At 42.5% G+C, this 18,337-nt stretch overlaps 1 protein-coding gene across 2 annotated transcripts in view; it reads right to left on the bottom strand.

The window, feature by feature from the left end:
* Nucleotides 1-18,337, bottom strand: part of COQ8A (coenzyme Q8A) — a 71,614-nt gene that overhangs the window by 29,998 nt on the left and 23,279 nt on the right. For both annotated transcript variants that reach the window (XM_007481509.3, XM_001377046.4), the window contains exon 2: nt 5,160-5,345. In XM_007481509.3, the coding sequence (XP_007481571.2) occupies nt 5,160-5,327 (168 nt within the window). In that variant the 5' untranslated portion in view covers nt 5,328-5,345. The remainder of the gene's footprint in view (nt 1-5,159; nt 5,346-18,337) is intronic.

Genomic DNA, 18,337 nt, shown 5'->3' with positions numbered 1-18,337 from the left:
GATGGTCTAGGGACCCCTTCTCAGAAGAATTTTTTGAATACATACAATAAAAGACAGGAAACATAATTAAATATTTTTATCAAAATAAAAGTATTTTTATAAAAATGAGTTCGCAGACCCTCAGTTCCAAACCTCTGGACAAGGAGCTTACTTTCTACTACTTGGGATATGACATGTACAGGGAAGTAAAGGACAAAGTACATGCAAAGGAGAGACATCCCCTACCCTGCCCCCAGACCCAGGCAAGTGTTCTGAAAAAAATCTGAGGAGGAAGAGTACTTTCAGTGGAAAGGGCCACAGGAGACACTGCATCAGAGCTGGGCCCTGTAGGATGGAAATACTTGAATAGATGGAAGAGAGATAAGGAAAGAGGGAACGCCAGGCCCTGGGAATACCAGCAGACCAGAAATGGCAGCCCCCAGTAGCCCAGTATGGCTGGGCATGAATGAGGAGGAAGAAAGAAAGGCTCTGTAAGTTAGAGCCAGATTTTGGAGGGCCAAATAACAAGAGGAGGCTCCAGGGCTCTTGATTTTCAGACGCGTGTTATTCCCATTAATTGATCTCCCTGACCGGTGCCAATTCCCCATCTGCATAATCAAATTAATCACAGTCACATATGGCTCTTCTAGGCTAGGAAATCCTAAGGGAAGAGAATGCTGAGAACGACCCGTTCTCCAGGTGAGGTGGCCCCGCAGTATATCATCCAAAGCATGTTGTCCTGGAGGATGAAGGTGGACTGATTTTGAAATGCATTACATTAATTGGGAAAGGGCAGATTCATCAATCAACCAATCAATTATTTATTAAGGGCCTGGTACCAAGGGCCACTGATGACACAAAGAAGAAAAAGTTATGCTCCTGCCCCCAAAGAGCTTATATTTTGTCCAAGGAGATGACATGTACATGTATGCATGTGTAGAATACAGATGAAATAAAAACATAACCATTTTAGAGATGAGACACAGGAGCTGGGCAACGGGGGGCAGTACAGAAGGGACTCACATAGATGATGGTGCTTGGGCTGAACTCACAAGGAAACAAGGGGTTTGAAAAGGCAGCGCCAAGAAGCAAGTGCACTCCAGGCATGAGGAGACAGCCTGTTCAAAGGCAGGCTGGAAAGTGGTGGAATACTATATAGCAGGATAACATCTATTACAATATGTAATGTTGTATTGGAATGGAATATTATTTATTATTCCCCTTAATAGACTCTATAGTTCAGACCTATAAAATGAACTACAGAGGATATTAAAAAGGAAGTCATATATAATAAGGCTAGAAAGGTATACTGAAGTCCAGTTGTAAAGGGTTTTAAATGTTGAATACAGATGTGTTTGTATTTGGTCCTAAAGGTAATAGGAAGCTATTGTAATTTAGTGGAGAGGAGAATAACATGGTTACAACCTGTGCTTTATTTATCATTCTAATATGTTTCTCTTAGAACATATTAAATTTAGCTCGTAATCCTTCAGTAATCAAGTGACTGTGGGGGAATCTACTGGAAAACCTGAGGAAAGTCTGCTCATGATTAAACTTTTATGGAAAGGAATAAGTATTTATATAACATTTTGTGCCAGTGATCACACTAAGTGCTTTTACAAATATTCCATTTGATCCACACAACACCCTTAGGAAATAGGTGCTATCATTCTCACCATTTTACAGTTGAGGAAACTGAGACAGACAGCGATTCGGTGACTTACCCAACATCACACAGCTAGTACGGCTATGTGGCTGGATTTGAACCGCAGTCTTCCTGACCCACTTCTACAACTGACTACTATATAGGTAATTCACAAATGAGTACTCAAGGGTGGATCACAGTGCCTAGCCTTTCCAATTTCTACATGAAAGAAAGGAGTAACAACAGTGTCATCAATGTTCTACTGATGCCAAAAAGCTACAGTCCCAGTGGAGAGGAAAGATCTTATCTAAATTTCTGTTTCTATAAGTTAAATTTCTATGCCCGGGAAGTCAAAAGCCAGTCAGAGACTAGCCAGGGTTCCTCCAGCCACTTCATGGTGCCTTCCTTCTCCAGCCTCCACAAAAATGGGCAGATGCACTCTTGAGGACATGCCAATAACCTTTCTCTTATAGGGTGAAATAACTGATTAATAATGAAGAGTTTTAGTTAATCATTGCAATTAATCTCTACAAATCAGACCCGGACCTAATCGTATAGGTCTTAGCAGCAGTCTGTCAGAGCTCAGGTGCCTGAGCTAGTCTTGTCTCATGAGGGAGAGAAGGAAGATGAGTGTTGGGCGAAGTCTACGTGGTGAGATGTTCTGCCCAGCTCTGGGTCTCTGGCACAGAACGTTCCGTTTCCCTGTCGCTACGGCCTGGGGAGGCCCTCTCGTCAGACCCTTCCCCTCTCTTTCACACCAATCACAGTCTTGGAGGAGTTTGTGTCACTAGGCCTTACGTAAGCACCAAAGTGTATTGTGAGGCACGACCTCTGGGGACTGAGGGGCCACTGACCTCTGTGACTGGCAGCTGCCAACCTTGCTAATAGATTATGCTCAGAATTCTGGGCACCGTTCTCTTGGTCAAAGGTTTTCGTGGCAACAGTGGTACTTGGGACACTCCTCCCTCCTCCCAAAGCCCCTGCTCTGCCTGTCTCCGTTAAAAACACTGCACCCACAGAAGGACAAGGACTGAGTGGTCTTGGCCATGAGCCCGTGACTCAGAACAGTGCGGCCTCTATAAGGCCAAGAAAGGTACCTCTCACTTTACAGAAGGGAAAACGAAGGCCTACCTTACTGAAGTCACCCAACTAACAAGTGAAGGAGCTGTGAATTGAACCCAAACCATCTAATTCCAGTCTGGGAGCTAATGAAAGCATTTTGAAGCTTATTGGAATTTTGTCTGTCTTGGGGAGGGGGTCAGTTGGTCTGTTTTTCCTCGACAGAGACCGATGATTGCATTGGTGCAGGGACGCTCAGTGAGGAAACCCCCTGTACCAGGGTAGGGCCACTCACAGTGGCTTGGAGAGTTTGAGCGTGAGTCCTCCAAAGAGCTTCTTATCACTATCCCCAGGACAAACTGCCCTCCCGGCTCTGGGGGTAGCATCAGGGGGCCCAGAGAACCAGTACGCTTCTGGTCATCTACAGGCTACCCTGAGAGGAGGGAAGGGAGTGGGCAGGGAAGAGAACAAGGAACCCCAAGTTACCCAGTTCTTACACTTTTTTGCACAGGCAGTGGGAGATGTATTCCTTTTATAGGAGAATATGCTCAAAGTTCACCCCGCTCCACCTCGCCACCTTCTGCCTCTTGGGGGGTGGGGGTGGGGGGTGGCGGCAGACAGAAATGTTTTCCCCAGGGAATTCCCTTCCATTCCTGAATTCTGCCCATGTCAGACTGACTCACTGTGGAGAGGCAAGGGGGAAAAAATGGCAACTGTGAACACAAACCATGCTTCCATGGGTTAGGACAGGTTTGAAGAAAGGGGGTAGAGGGAACGCTAGGCTGGTGAGTGGAGAGCCCTCACTTCTCACCCTGGATCCATCACTGACTCTGTGAGACTGTGGCCAAGCCTCCCTTCCTTCTTCCAGGCCTGTTTCCTCCTGTGAAAAACGAGGGGGTTGGACAAGTGCCCTATAAAGTCTGGGACTAAAGGACTCTCCCCAAAGGGGTCGAGTGCCATGCAGCACTCCTAGAGCTTTCAAGAGAAAGAAAACAAGCTGAAAGCAAAATTAGAAGGAGCTGGCACTGGGTACGCAGGGGACAGAATAAGGGAAGTTCACTATACAAACAAACAGGCAGCAGCTAAAATTATGACACAGGCATTCTCAAAGCTCTGAGTATAGCAATCCCTACTTGTAAACACTCTCCAAAGTGTCCATTTTTATTTGCAACTTTCACTTTAAAAAAAGACCAAAAAGCTCAAGGAGTTTTGGGCCTTGGCACAAATGGTAAATAACAACAATAACAACAACAACAACAATAAAGTTCCTCCCTCCACATCCTAGCCCCAGCCAGCCCTCAACCCCCATCCTGCCGTCCAGAAGGAGGGAAAAGGAGAAGTGGGGGGAAAAGGTTTCTGAAAGCCTGCTTGGCTCCCAGCCCAGTAGCACTGAAGAGAGAGACCAGAGACCAACATGAACAGGAGAAAAGTGCTCCCTGGGCCCTGTCATGGGAGAAAGCTCCATCAGACGAAGACTAGATCCAGCCTACAGTGAGCAGAGTTGTCAAGAGCAGACAGGGAGCCAGCCTGCCTCAGGAACATTCCAAAAACCAGGCCCAGGCTACAGATGCCCGGATCTCCACTGTTTTTCCAGAAGCATTCCTCCAGGTTGGGCAAAATGCAATAAAATGAGCCCATCTCAACTTTAAGAGGCCGACAAATAGTTATTCTGGAAGGGTTCTGCAAAGGGCAGAGACGTCCCTTCCTCACTTATAAAAACCTTAATATCCAGCAGTATATTTGGATGGTTATTCCTTTTGACTGGGGAGTCAAAAGGCCTAGACTCAGAAGGCCTGAGTTCGAATCCTCCTTTTTTCTGGATGGAGGACCCTAGGCTTCAAGCCTCAACCCTCTCATGCTATGCCAAGCTCATGTTTGGGCTGTTGCCCATCTCCCAGGATGGCTTTGTTGCTACACCTGAAGTGCTACAGGACTGTGATCTACTATTATGACTACAAAATGGAATCACCACTCATTCCACAGAAAGCTTTGGGGTTTTAAAGGATCCTTTTAAGCTCCTCTGGTACTTTGAGGAATGAAGTCAGAAGGTATGGGTTCAAATCCTGGCTCTGCCGCTTTGTCACAGCTGTTTAACCTTGGACAAGGTCCTCAGTCTCCTCATCTGTAAAATGAGGGAGAACCCCTAGATGGGCTTCCAGGGTCCTTCTAGAGCTGACAGACTTAGGTTCTAAAGCTTTTTCAGCACCTAATCAGTGCATTTAAGTGAGGTACACTTTTCCTGTCACTCTTTTTTTAAGAGAGAAATTATGACTAAAGATGGTGTGGCTCTTACTGCAATGAGGAAAGCTGTTTCTAGGCTCCCTCTGTCTGGAAGAACAGGACAGACAGTTCTCTGATCCCACTATAGGGCTTGGACCCTAGACCAGGGGGTGGGGGGGTGGGAGGTCACCATCCACTTAGACCACTTCCTCATCTAGGCCCCAAAAAGGCCATGAAGGAAGATGGACCGCCTTACCTGCATTCTTGCCATGACCAAGCTAAACTGTTCCTCAGCTGTGGTCTGCAGGGCCCTGGCTGCTGTGATAATCTCCCCGCCAAAGCCCAGGTACTGGAGCTGGGTCTCCAGCACAGCTTGGGTCAGCTTTGCTAAGCCTTTGATCACCATGATGGCATCCCCCAACATGGTGGATCTCCGTTAAGGCTGAAAGAGAGGAAGAACAAATCAGAGAAAATGCTTCTAAACCACAGTAAGACTGAACATTTGGCCCAAAGTTGGATAACTCAGGTTACTAAAACTCCATTCAAACAACGTGACCCCCTCTACATAAAAGGTGACAAGACATTTCATATTTCCACTGAAAATAGTTAAGATTTTCCTCCCTTTGATCCAGACTGGCTGGAAGAAGACATGATAAAGATGTAGTCAGGCCCCCGGTTGCCTCTGGAATGAATATTCAATAGCCTTATAACAGCTCTAAGGGCAAAGAAGACCATATTCAGGGCAAGCACAGAAGTTCCTGAAATGCCCAGGAAGAGCCTCAATCTATGTCAGAGGCCCCCCAAAACAAGGGAATGAGCATTTACTAAGTGCCTACTATGTGCCAGGCAGTCTGCTATTTATGCCCTTTACAACTATCATGTCATTAGATCCTCACCACAACCATGGAAAGGAGGTGATATTATTATCACCATTTTGCAAATGCAAAAACTGAGGTAGAAAGAGTTTAAATGATTTGCCCAGGAGTAGGGTCCAGACAAGAAGGTCTGTATCTTGGACTACAGCCAAATGACTCCTGGCAGGTCACAAACACGTTCAAAAAAGTGTTCCGAGGGAGAGTAAGGAAATGACACATTAGAGGGAAGTTATATGAAAACCCAGAAAGGAAAGCCTGTCTACTAAGGGGAACAGTGACCAGTACCCAAAGCCCAAGTGGTCAAGAAGGAGGAGCATTGACAAGAGGAGTCAACAGTGAGGAGCAACTTTACACATGGAACCCTGCTGAAAAAATTGGAAAAAACAAGTTCCTCGTCTTCTCCTCCACTCCCACATGTGGTTTTGGTTCAGGAATTTTTTTTAAACCCTTACCTTCCATTTTAGAATCTATACTGTGTATTGGTTCCAAGGCAGAAGAGGAGTAAGGGCTAGGCAATGGGGGTTAAGGGACTTGCCCAGGGTCATACAGCTAGGAGGTATCTGAGGCCATATTTGAACCCAGGACCTCCTGTCTCTAGGCCTGGATCTCAATCCACTGAGCCACCCAGCTGCATGCACCCAGGAAATTTTTAAGTCTTTAGACAGAGGTTATATCAGGGAGCCTGATCTGGAAGTGGGAGGACCTGGCACAATCAATCACAGAGAACAGTATCTCCTTAGCTCATCAGCACCTCACCTACCTGCTTGGGGGGAAGGGGGGCAGAGAGCTGCTCTGGAACAAATAATTATACACACCTTAATCAAAAGCAGGTATGTTTTTGCCTAGTGCATGACCCTGTACTCTGGAGGAGAGAAAGAGATTCTAAAAAGGTTCACACTGGCACCACTTGGCTTCACTTCGTTCTCCTGGGCTTCTCCTATAAACAAGGATAGCAAGACCCTCTCTCACAGTCCCACAATTTCCTGGACCAAGAAAAGGTCATGTAATTAAAGCTTGAATCCACTTGATGCCATCTCCCAACAGCCATCCCTTCCCATCCCCTCCCCTTTCCCTCTTAGTACAGATGTCAGAGATGCCTACAAAATATCCATTCCAAGCTAGCTAGGAGGTGTTGTGAAAAGGCACCCCAGGCAAGTGCCAGTCCTGACAACTGCTCTACCCCACAGTTTCCCAAGGCCCTGAATAGAAAAGACACTCACTGCACTGCCTCAGTGCCCAGAGACTAGTTCTCTTTTGTCCAAGTTAATCTAGAGCAAAGGTTCTTAACACAAGTCTGTGAGCTTGGATGAAAAAAAGTTATGTTTTTATTCTAATATAATTTTTTAAAATTCACAATCCACTATATTTTATTGTATATATTTAAAAACGATTCTGAGAATGAGTCCAGAGGTTTCAGCATTCTCTCTGAGGCTCAGCTTCTTTATCTCTAAAACTAATATTAGTATTTGAAATAACCATGGGGTTGTTGGGAGGTGATGCTCCATTAGTTCTAAAGCACAATATTAATGTGTCCTCCTATACTATGATGGTGATGATAATAATCATCTCGGTGATATTATTCAGGTCACATCACTTCCCCTTGCTTTTCTTATCTGTCCAATGAAGAAGTTGAAAAAGCTAATCCCTACAATTCTTTCTAGCTCCAATGACTGGTTCTAAATAAAGGCAGATTTCTGAAATGCCTTGATCAATGGTTTGACTTCTTCCTTCATCAAACTTTGGATGCTCTCATTTACATATAAATGATGTGTTAATTACAAGGCCTCAGTCTAATATTTTTTATTAAAGCAGGTCACCAAAAGACCTCTACAAGGCAACATTTTGTGCACCTGATTTAAGTGATGACATTTTTTTTTTAATCTGAGGCTTTTCTCTATTTCAGACAGGCCTTTTCACCTAATTAAAAAAAAATCACTGGGGCAAAAGCCATTGTGCAAATGACCCCAATTTTCCCTGTTCTTGATCATTAGACACATGCAGATGAGATTATATGAGGTCATTACTGACTATTGAGGTTAATTTATTGTGATCAGTGACTAAAAGGCAAGCATCTCAAATCAAAACTGTCCTCCTTATTCCTGGCCAGATAGGAAGAGAGGATTCTCTGTACAAGAGAGCCTACTCCCTTCTTAACTGCTGAATGTCTACCTTCCTGTAAAGCCCAACTCAAGTACCATCTAAGAAGGTTTCCCAGCTCTCTGCCCTACTCACCTCCATCACAATCCATTCATCCATCCATCCATCCATTTAGCATTTTTATTATCTACGATAAGCCAGACACTGCAGTAGGAGTTGGGGACACAAAGATGATCAAGACAAAGACAAAATAATCCCTGCCCTCAAAAAAAAAAACAATCCAAATGCAGATAAGAAAACAAAAAATATAGACAAATTAAATGCAAAGCAAACAGGAAAAGGGGAATGGCAGATGTTTGGGGAGTTTCAAGACAGGCTTCATTACATGAATGGGTCAGTAATGATTTTCTCTGCCTTTCAAACTTAATATGGCTCTTTATTCTGTATCTTGTGTGTGCAAGTGCATGCATCACCCAATATTATTTGTTATTTGTTATGGTTACCCATGTACATATCTCTTCTTGACTGTAAGCTCCAGGTGGGCAAATGATCATACTATCTAAACTCCGTATTCCAGCACCAAGACTCTACACACAAATATGTATTTCCCACCAGCTAACAGTACTATGCTTCCATTATTTACTTAATAGTTTGCATATCAAATATTCATGAAAGAATGAACTTAGCCTATTTTTTAATTTAATTATTTTTTTTCAGCATACATTGTTTCCTCTCCCTTCACCCACTTCTCTAACAAATATGTATAGTCAGGCAAAACAAATTCTCATATTTGCTTTGTCCAAAAATATGTACATCCATTTGTATATTTAGTCCATCTCTTCTCTGTCAGGAGATGGTAGCATATTTCATCATGGATCCTTCAGCAGTCTTAAATCTAAGTTGTTAGTTTTATATATTGCCTAACCTACTTTGAAGAGCCTGAAGTCACATATTTTATGACCCTACTGTCTCCTCATATAAAATAATCTTCACTTACAATCAGTCTGCCTGCCCTGACTGGAGGTACAGCAAACCCACTGAACACGGAATCCTAGTCAACAGCTGCTAAATGACTGATCTCAACTGAACTGAACTAAGAGGCTCCATTCACCTGTACATTTTTTCCCCATAAACAAACATCCCTTAGCCTTTGTTCCAGTTACATCCCACATAAAGTGTATTTATTTGTACAAGGTAAGGTGTTTTTCTTAGATATTTTTTAGCAAATTTGCTATGTACATTTGCATGGTATGTGTCCTCCCACATGCAAAAAAATTTAACACTTCAGACCGCACAGGTGAGTTTAAAAGAAAAGAAGCAATATGCACACACAGAGCCCAGAGATCTGTAATGGCTAGAGTCCACTGATATACTCAACACTAGCACAAACATTCTACCTCTGTCCTCTATAAAACATTCTGATATTGAATTCAGTCAATAAGGAAATCCACACACTCCCTCCCTTCAAACTTTGCCCTCTAGCCCCACCTCGCCTTCACTGCTCTGGCCAATGGCCAGGACAGCAGACATAAACAAAGCTATTCTACCAGGGCAAACCACAAGGTTTGAAAGGACCAACTGAGCCCAGCTGGGACCTGCAGGACAACTAGGAAAATTCAACTCCATTGGCTCCTCTGGCTTCTCAACTAATCCCAAAGCCAGCTGTGTCTCAAAAGATGGGAGACCGGACTCTTGGTCAGCTACACAGGAACTCTTCCAATGAAACCACCAGGAAAAATGCAGGCCCAGATGCAATAACACAATCTCAGTGCTGGGAGGAATCACAGAGGTCATGCCATCCAAGCCATACAAAGCAGGTTTCCCTCTTCAACATCACTAATTATCAGTCATCTGGCCTCTGACTGTGAAGACCCCAAGTTAGAAAGAACCTACTGGAGGCAGCTAAATAGCACAGTGGAAAGAGAGCCAGACCTGTAGTTGGGAGGACCTGAGTTCAAATCTGGATTCATATACTTCTCACCTGTTGTGATGATTAAAATAGTAGAAGACATAAATTGTGGCAGATAGAAGAGTGTTTGGCTTAAATTATGACTGCAGAAAATATGGTTCAAGACAGTGTCTTGTTTTAAATCAAATATAAGGTGGTCACCAGGGAAATATTCCCAATTATGAAATATACCCAAGTCAACTGGGTTTTATAGAGATTTTAATTCATACAAATGAGGAATTAAAAGAAAGGGAGAGAGAGAGAAAAAAGAAAATAATGAGAAAAAGATAGGCCGGCCCAGGCCGGCCCTGGCCAGCCCAGGCCCAAGCCCTAAGAGAAAGATCAGTCAGTCTTTTATCCAGTCACCACAAGATTTGTCCAAGCAAGGATTCTAGAGAAGGAGGGAGGGAGGGAGGGAGGGAGGGAGGGAGGGAGGGAGGGAGGGAGGGAGGGAGGGAGGGAGGGAGGGAGGGAGGAAGGAAGGGAGGAAGGAAGGAAGGAAGGAAGGAAGGAAGGAAGGAAGGAAGGAAGGAAGGAAGGAAGGAAGGAAGGAAGGAAGGAAGGAAGGAAGGAAGGAAGGAAGGAAGGAAGGAAGGAAGGAAGGAAGGAAGGAAGGAAGGAAGGAAGGAAGGAAGGAAGGAAGGAAGGAAGGAAGGAAGGAAGGAAGGAAGGAAGGAAGGAAGGGAAGGAGGAAGACAGAGGACTTCCAGATGAAGCTCAATCTTTTTAGGAAGTTTTTTCCTGCCTTAAAGCTTGAATCTGTAATTTTATTTTTAATACTACCATTACAAGCCTGTGATACAGGCAAGAACTATTCTCAAATATTTTAAACACCTTACAATAATGGTAATAATAAGCACAGCAATAATAATTGCCAGCACTTCCATAGTGCTTTACGATATGCAAAGTGCTTTGACAATATTATCTCATTCAATACTCTCTGGCTCACTAATATATATCACTGAACTTCTAACCTCTACATGTTGGAATGGTTCCCTCCTATGCCACCCACATATTTATCTGTGTCCTCCACAAGCCTCTAAGAAATGCATTCAGAAGGGGGAAGCTGGAACGCTCAGTGGATTGAGAGCCAGACCTAGAGATGGGAGGTTCTGGGTTCAAATCTGGCCTCAGACACTTCCTAGCTGTGTGACCCTGGGCAAGTCACTTGACCCCCATTGCCTAGCCCTTACCACTCTTCTGCCTTGGAATCAATACAGAGTATTGATTCTAAGATGGGAGGTAAGGGTTTTTTAAAAAAAGAGAGAAAAAGAAAAGAAATACATTCAGAATCCAAAGTGAATCTAATCATGTTTCAGCATGAGAAAAAGAAGAACTCATGAAGTGAGAGAGGGCAATACACCTGACAGTTATTCCTCTCAGAACAAAGCAACGCCTCAGTGTGCAGAGAGTGCTTCTGACAGTCCCCATCCACAGTTCAATCATCTTGTTTCCTAAGAAGTTAAGTGACTTCCTTCAGGTCACACAGCGAGTCTTCTAGGTTGCAGCTACCATTTCTGAGGTAAGGACCTCGGTCTGCCACACTACTCCACTCTTTCAGGAACTTTTCTAACACAACTAGGATGGGAATTTATTCATTCTGCAGGAATCTTATGTTCCAATGCAAAGGAAGCACAAAGTAATCCATGATTCATCTATCTCCCAAGTTTAATTGCCACAGCCCCTATTCAGAAATGTACCAACAAAAAGACACCTGTCCATACTTAGAATGATTTCCATCAGTCAAAAAATAAAAGGCAAGGTCTTGCACCATGTCTAAAAGAAATTTAAAAGTCTGAAATATGTTTTATTTCATTGAAATTAAAAATACTATGACTTCATGGTATTTAATCCAGATGTATTAGGGCCAGTTTCATATGCCTCATTCCTCTTTTAATAATGCTTCCTCTTGGATGGTTTTCAAGTCATTATTTGTGATTCATATGGATAAGAAGAGCTTAACCACATCAGACTTATTTTCCTTCTGGAAGAAACATCCCAACTCATCTTTTTCAGAAATGAAAGCTGGAAAAGATCCAGGTAAGTATAAAAATGTAAGAGGTAGTATGGGATGGTGGGAAGAGGACAGGCTCTGGAGCCAAAGGACCTAGGTTCAAATTCTGTCTCTGACACTTACTACCATTATAACCTTAGGTAAGCCACTTAGCATGTAGGGCTTTAATTTCTTCATCTGTAAAAACTAGGAAGACTCCAAGGGCCCTCCCAGTCCCAAATTTGATCCCAACTCTAATTGGTTGATATATATACATAGCAGATACTCGGTTAGTCAACTAGCACTTATTATTGTAACACTGGAAGGTTTTGAATTTTAAAATGCCTTGAAAGACCACACAAATTTCTGCCTGGTCATTCTAATATTATTAAGCAATTACTCTGAACCAGACACTAGACTAAGTTCAGGAGACGTAGAAAAAGTTACATCCATCAAAAAATAAAAATATGCTTCCCTTCTTCAGAGGTGTTGTCAAGGCTTATACCTAGATTTGTTAGAGATTTTTCTGGTTTTAAGTAGATCTACTCAGATTTTAAAATAGAAAATAAAAAGTATAATCAATAGAAAAGAGAAGAAAGAAGCAGGAGTTCAGCAAGTAACCCCATTTAACTAGATTAAAGGAGTTCTTTAACTTGGGGTTCATGAACTTAAAAAATTTTTGTATACATGTATTTCAATATAAATTTATATATCTAACAATATGACTCTGAGAAGTCTGTGAAACATAATGGTCATACCCAGATATCAAAAAGGATTCATGACACAAAAAGTAAATAACCCCTGATTTGTTGGGAAGAAGGGAGGAAGAGAGAGAAAGAGGGAGAGAGGTAGATGGATGAAGGAATGGAAAGAGGGAAAGGAGAAAGAAGGGAGGGCAAAGAAAGAAGTAAGGGAGAGAAGAAAGGAATGGAGGGAGAGAAGGTGGGAGGGAGGAAGAGAAAATATTAAAGCAAGTGTTTACTATATGCCAGGTACTGGTAAAAAAACATTTTACAAATATCTCATCTGATCCTCACAATAAAGATGCTATTATTATTCCTATTTTAAAATTGAGGAAACCAAGGCAAACAGATTAAGTGACTTGTTCAGGATCACACAGCTAATAAGCATATGAGGCTGCACTTGAACTCAGGTTTTCCTTACTCCAGGCCCAGGGCTTGACCCACTGTGCCACCAGCTGACTGCAAGTGAAAGAAGTAGCTCTGTGTGATATTAAGTGTGCTGGACCAGAAAAATGCAGGTGTGGACTCCTGTAATAACCCTGCCACTAATAAATGAGTTCTATGAAGCTGGGCAGGTCACTTACCATCCTGGGGCCCAAAGTTTCCTAATCTGTAAAAATGAGTTTTGAACTGGATGGTCTCTGAGATCCCTTTCAGTTTTAAATTCATACTTCTAAGATATCTTTTTGCTATATATCACCCATATTTCCAAATATGTTACCGACCATGACTCAGAAAGTCATTCCTTATCACAGACAATAAATATTTGGTGACTGAAGAAATAACAAAGGAAGGGGAAGGAGGCCATTCAGTGAAACTAAAGAACATATCAACGGCCAATGGTCCACATCCATTGCACCCCACCACTTCAATGAAAGGAGGAAGTTGTATTTTCTCACCTCTTCTTTCTTAAACAACACTGGGTTCTGCTGTTATTTGCATCAATGATTTTCCTGGTTGTGTTTTTCACTTGGCATTAGAATTCATCTAAGTCTTCCCATGGTTTTCTGAATTATTACATTCATGTGGCATAATTTGTTTATTCCCAGTCGTTGGGTATCTACTTTGTTTCTATTTCTTTGGTACCAAAAAAAAGTATAGCTATGAATATTTTGGTGTATGTGGGACCTTTCTTTCTATCTTTGATCTCCTTGGGGTAGACAGACACTTACTAGTGAGATTTCTGGGTCAAACTGTAAGGACATTTAAACTACTTTCTCAATATCTCCAAATTGCTTTCCAGAATGGTTGAACTCATTTACAGCTGCAGAAGGCCACCAATGATGTTAAGATCCTGGTCAAAGGACAGGACAAATTCACTAGTGATCTGTTTTTATTCCCCAGCAACAAGCTGTTCTGATTAAAGGTGACTCCTAAGAATTCTTTCTTTTTTAAAAAATAATGATCAGAGAGGGGAAATAAAAGGGATAGGGAACATGGAAACAGAAACACCTCTCATCTTAGTTCTACCCTCAAGAAAAAGGGGGAAAAAAGCAGCAAGAGCAGCCTCTGTGAAACAGTAGAAAGTAATGCAAAAAACTATTAAAAGAGTCTTTTCCAATATTCTCATTAAAAGGCTTTTCACATTTTTTTTTTGGCCCTCTTCTCTACCTTACTTCTGCACAATTCTGGTTTTGACCTAGAATGAAAGCTTTTTATCCTCTCCCTTCCTTTCCTATTATCCCCTTAAGAATATGAAAAAAAAACAAAAAAACTCACATGCATTCCAATAAATGAGCCTAAAAGTTCTTTGGATCATTAGCTCACTGGGAGGCTTATAAAATTCCACTTCAAGAAGTTTTCTGAAGGGAACTGGGGATGACTGAGGGAAAGAAAGAAGAAAGGAGGGTTGTTGTCCAATGATACTGGATGGAGACTTAGGGGCAGCCTTTCTCTTGATCCTGTCCAGTGGAGGAAATGTTTCTTTTATTAAGGCACCAATTTATTCTTTGTTTCTTTATTAAGAAATTGTTTTTCCCATTCTTTAAAGTTTTGCTTTCCTCTCTCTCTTTTTTAAATCAGCTGGGAAAAAAATCAGCAGCTGGCTCTTTCTTGCAGCTGCTCAGAAGGGAGGGAAGAAAGAGGTAGGAATCAAAGGCATGAATGGAAATCTGAACTACCTATCTGTACCTATCTGCCCCTCAACACTGCAGTCCTGTCACTCAAATAAGGATTGTTCCAGTGTCTTCATACAGCAAAAGGAAGGAATCCATCTCAAGTTGTCTGAAGGATAGAACTATACTTACACGCTTACCAATTGTCTCAGACAAGTGAACAAACAAAAACATAATTTAAGAGCTCCTACCCACACATAGAGAAGCAAGACCTATTTCTTCTTCCATCCACTCAATTCTCTCCAAGCTAGTCCCAGCTATGCACAAAAATTTGTCAAAAAGATGCCCTTACAATCCTGCAAGACTTATGATAGGAATGCTATCTGCCTCCAGAGAAGGAACTGTTGCGAGTCATCCTTCACATCAATATATTTATGGTTTAATTTTGGGGTTATACCTGACCAATGGAAGTGTTTTGCATGATAAATTTTAAAAATGAAAGGAAAAAAAAAAGATGCCCTTGTGGTAATACCCCTCCCCCACCTCCCTGTGCAATGGCTGCTCATTTTTGGTTCAGGGATGTTTTAACCCACAATTCTAACAAAAAGTCTGTTTCTCGAAGAAAACATATGATTCATCACTTGTTTATATGGGTATATGATTTGGGGTTTTGGTTTTCATAGATTGTTCTGTTACAAAAATAAATAATATGGAAATGGGTATTGAGTGATAATACATGTATAACCCAATGGAATTGCTTGTCAGCTCCAGAAAGGGGGGGAGGGGGTAAGAGGGGATGGAGACAACATAAATCATGTTACCATGAAAAAATATATTTTTAAATAAATACAATTATATATATATTTTTAAGTCTGTTTCTCACATGCAAATTGTACAGCCTAGATAGCCAGGTGTTTATTTTAGCATAGACTTTGAAAAAGGAGAAGGGACAGAGCAGAGGGAGAAGGGAAGAGAGGATAGATGTACATCAAGAAGGGAAGAGAGGATAGATGTACATCATCTGCCTTATTTAAAAAGGCACTAATGGTCCCATCCCTAATGCCCCAACAGGTCTTTCAAGAGCTTGCCCAGGTGAGACCAGAAAACATAGAGGCTGAGCTGAGCAATGGGCCCTAAGCTCATATACTGGCGATACTAGTAAGAGGCCTAGAAATGAATTCTGTTCGTGCCTTTGTGAAACCACAGCTCTCCAAGCAGGATGCTCCAGTACACAGGAAAGGGCATTTGTGCCCTGGCTGACAAAAGCCTGACTGATCTGATCAGAAGAATGGAGAAGTTGTAAACATATTGCCCACACCTAAGGTCACAGGCCAAAGAGAAGGCCACAGCTTGTGTAGATCAGTTGGTTGGTTGGTTTCCATTATAACACCCTTTAGGTTTAAGAATAAAAAATAGGATTTCTATGGGGTTATGATGGAGCAATTTAATACCACTAATGTCTTGGGAAACAAGGACATCCTATGCTATAAACTTCTTTATTACACTGAAAGGGCAACAAGGTATCAGGGAAAGACATTCGCTGACTTGATTAAAAGATCTGAGGTTCTAGTAGTCCCAGTTCACTTCTGGCAGTAATCATTCAATCTTTCTGTGCCCTAATCTCATCTACACAATGGGGATAACATGGTCACTGTCCACCTATGGCACAGAGACAGGATAAAGGGCTAGATCTGTGTTTTTTCTGGTTTATGTCTGTCAATGGTGAGGAAACTCCCTCTACCAAAGCACCTCTCTGCAACTAGTACTGAGGGCTGCTTACAGCACTGAGAAGTTAAGTAACTTGCCCAGGGTGGCATAGCCAGTGTGGGTCAGAGCCCGGTCTTCCTGGCCCTGAGACCAGCTCTGTAGCCACTCTGACAGTCACACTGCCTGCCATCTTCAAGAGATGTTCTGAGCAAATTACTCTACAGTCAGGTCAAATTTATTAAGGGCCTATTTATGTGCCAAGCACTATGCCAAGCCCTGGAGATACAAAGACAGCCAAAAAATCTCCCTGCTTTCAAGGAGGGCTTAGTCTAATAGGGCAGACAACTAGCTAGGGACAAACATGTATACAGGATACACTGGAGACCATCTTGGAGGGAAGGCTCTAAAACTAAAGGAGAACTGGGAAAAGCTTCTTGCGGAAGCCAGGAAGACCCAGAGGCAGATATAAAGAGGAAGAGAGTCCCAAGCATAGGGGACAGACAGCCAGGGAAGTTGGGAGTTGAGAGATGGAGATGGTATGTGCACGGAGGCCACTGTCAATGGAATGTAGAGTAAGTGGAGGGAAAGGAAGACTAGAAGTGTCTAAGAGGCCCCCAGATTATGAAAGCCAAGCAGAGAACTTTACATTTGAACCTGGGGAGGGGATGGGAAACCACTGGATTTTACTGAAAGGAGAAAAAGATGGGAGGGGAAACCAGGATCAGATCTGGGCTTTAGAAAGATAAATCTGACAGCTACATGGGGTAGGAAGAGATTAGAAGGAAGCAGATGAACCAGTAACATACTACAGCAAACCAGGTAGGAGGTGATAGCCTAAATCAAGGCGGTGGGGCAGTGACAGAGAAAAGAAGAGCAGATAACCTTAGAATACTATCTAAATGTAACTATTAAAATAAACACTCTCTTCTCTAAGCACAAGGCAGAAAAAAGTTTGAGAAAGCAGGTCAGCACAAAGTTGAATCATCAAAGAGGGGAATCTTACTGTAATGGGGAACAAAGAAGGCTGGTACTTAAAGGGACTGATACTTGACAACCCCACAGGTCTTTCTCCTGTTCTAAATCCCATGGCCTTGTGCATCTTGCTTCAGAAAGAGCCTCCTTCCTCTTTTCCAGACCACAGCCCTTCAGGTGGGAGGCCTACATGACCTATCCCCAGGGAGTCCAAGAAATTAAGGCCCCACGAGGAAACTAACCTTACATTGCTGTAGGGCTGTGGCTCCTGGGGTCAAATGCCTTAGCTACAGGGCCACAGATTTGGAGCTCAGTAGGCCATTGTAGATCACATGGTCTCATTTTAAACTGAAGAACTGAAGCCCAGAGTTTGTATGACTTGCCCAAGGAATGAGTGACACAACTAGGATCTGAACCATGATTGAAGGTAAGGAACATGAAGTTCTTGTGAAAACTTGGTTTAAACCAGAGCGGTTTCTCCTTGTTTGTTTGTTTAAAATAAGGTGGGAGCTTTTTTGAGCAAATCCAAACAGACCAGCAGGAACACTTAACTCATTTCACTCCTCGAGAAATTTTAATAATCTAATCAATGGCCTGACACTGTCTCCTCTGTAATGCTTAGAACATATGTTAAACTGAATGTTCCCTATGCCTGGGACTCTCCCTTCACCTCCCATCTCCACTGCCTGGGATTCCCTAGCTTCCTAACCCTAACCCTAAATTCTTCCAAGTCCTAGCTCAAACCTCATCTTCTACAGGAAGCCTTTCTTGATCCTTTCCCCCCACCCCACCCCATGACAGAATATTCACTAAGATGATATCCAATTTAACCTGTCTAGATCTTGTCTGGACATGATTGTTTCCAGACTGCTTCCCCATTAGACCATGAGTTCTTTGAGGACAGGGACAGTCTTTTCCCTTGTATCTCCAGTGCTTAGTACCATGCCTGCCACCAAAAGGTGTTTAATAAATACTTACTGATCTTACTGACCTATTTATGGAATAGTTCATGGATTAGGAAAGTGGAAACCTGAAAAGTGATCTT

Source organism: Monodelphis domestica, chromosome 2 (genome assembly GCF_027887165.1).
Source record: "Monodelphis domestica isolate mMonDom1 chromosome 2, mMonDom1.pri, whole genome shotgun sequence".
Classification (NCBI taxonomy): Eukaryota; Metazoa; Chordata; class Mammalia; order Didelphimorphia; family Didelphidae; genus Monodelphis; species Monodelphis domestica.
This window is presented reverse-complemented; position numbering and strand designations above follow the sequence as displayed.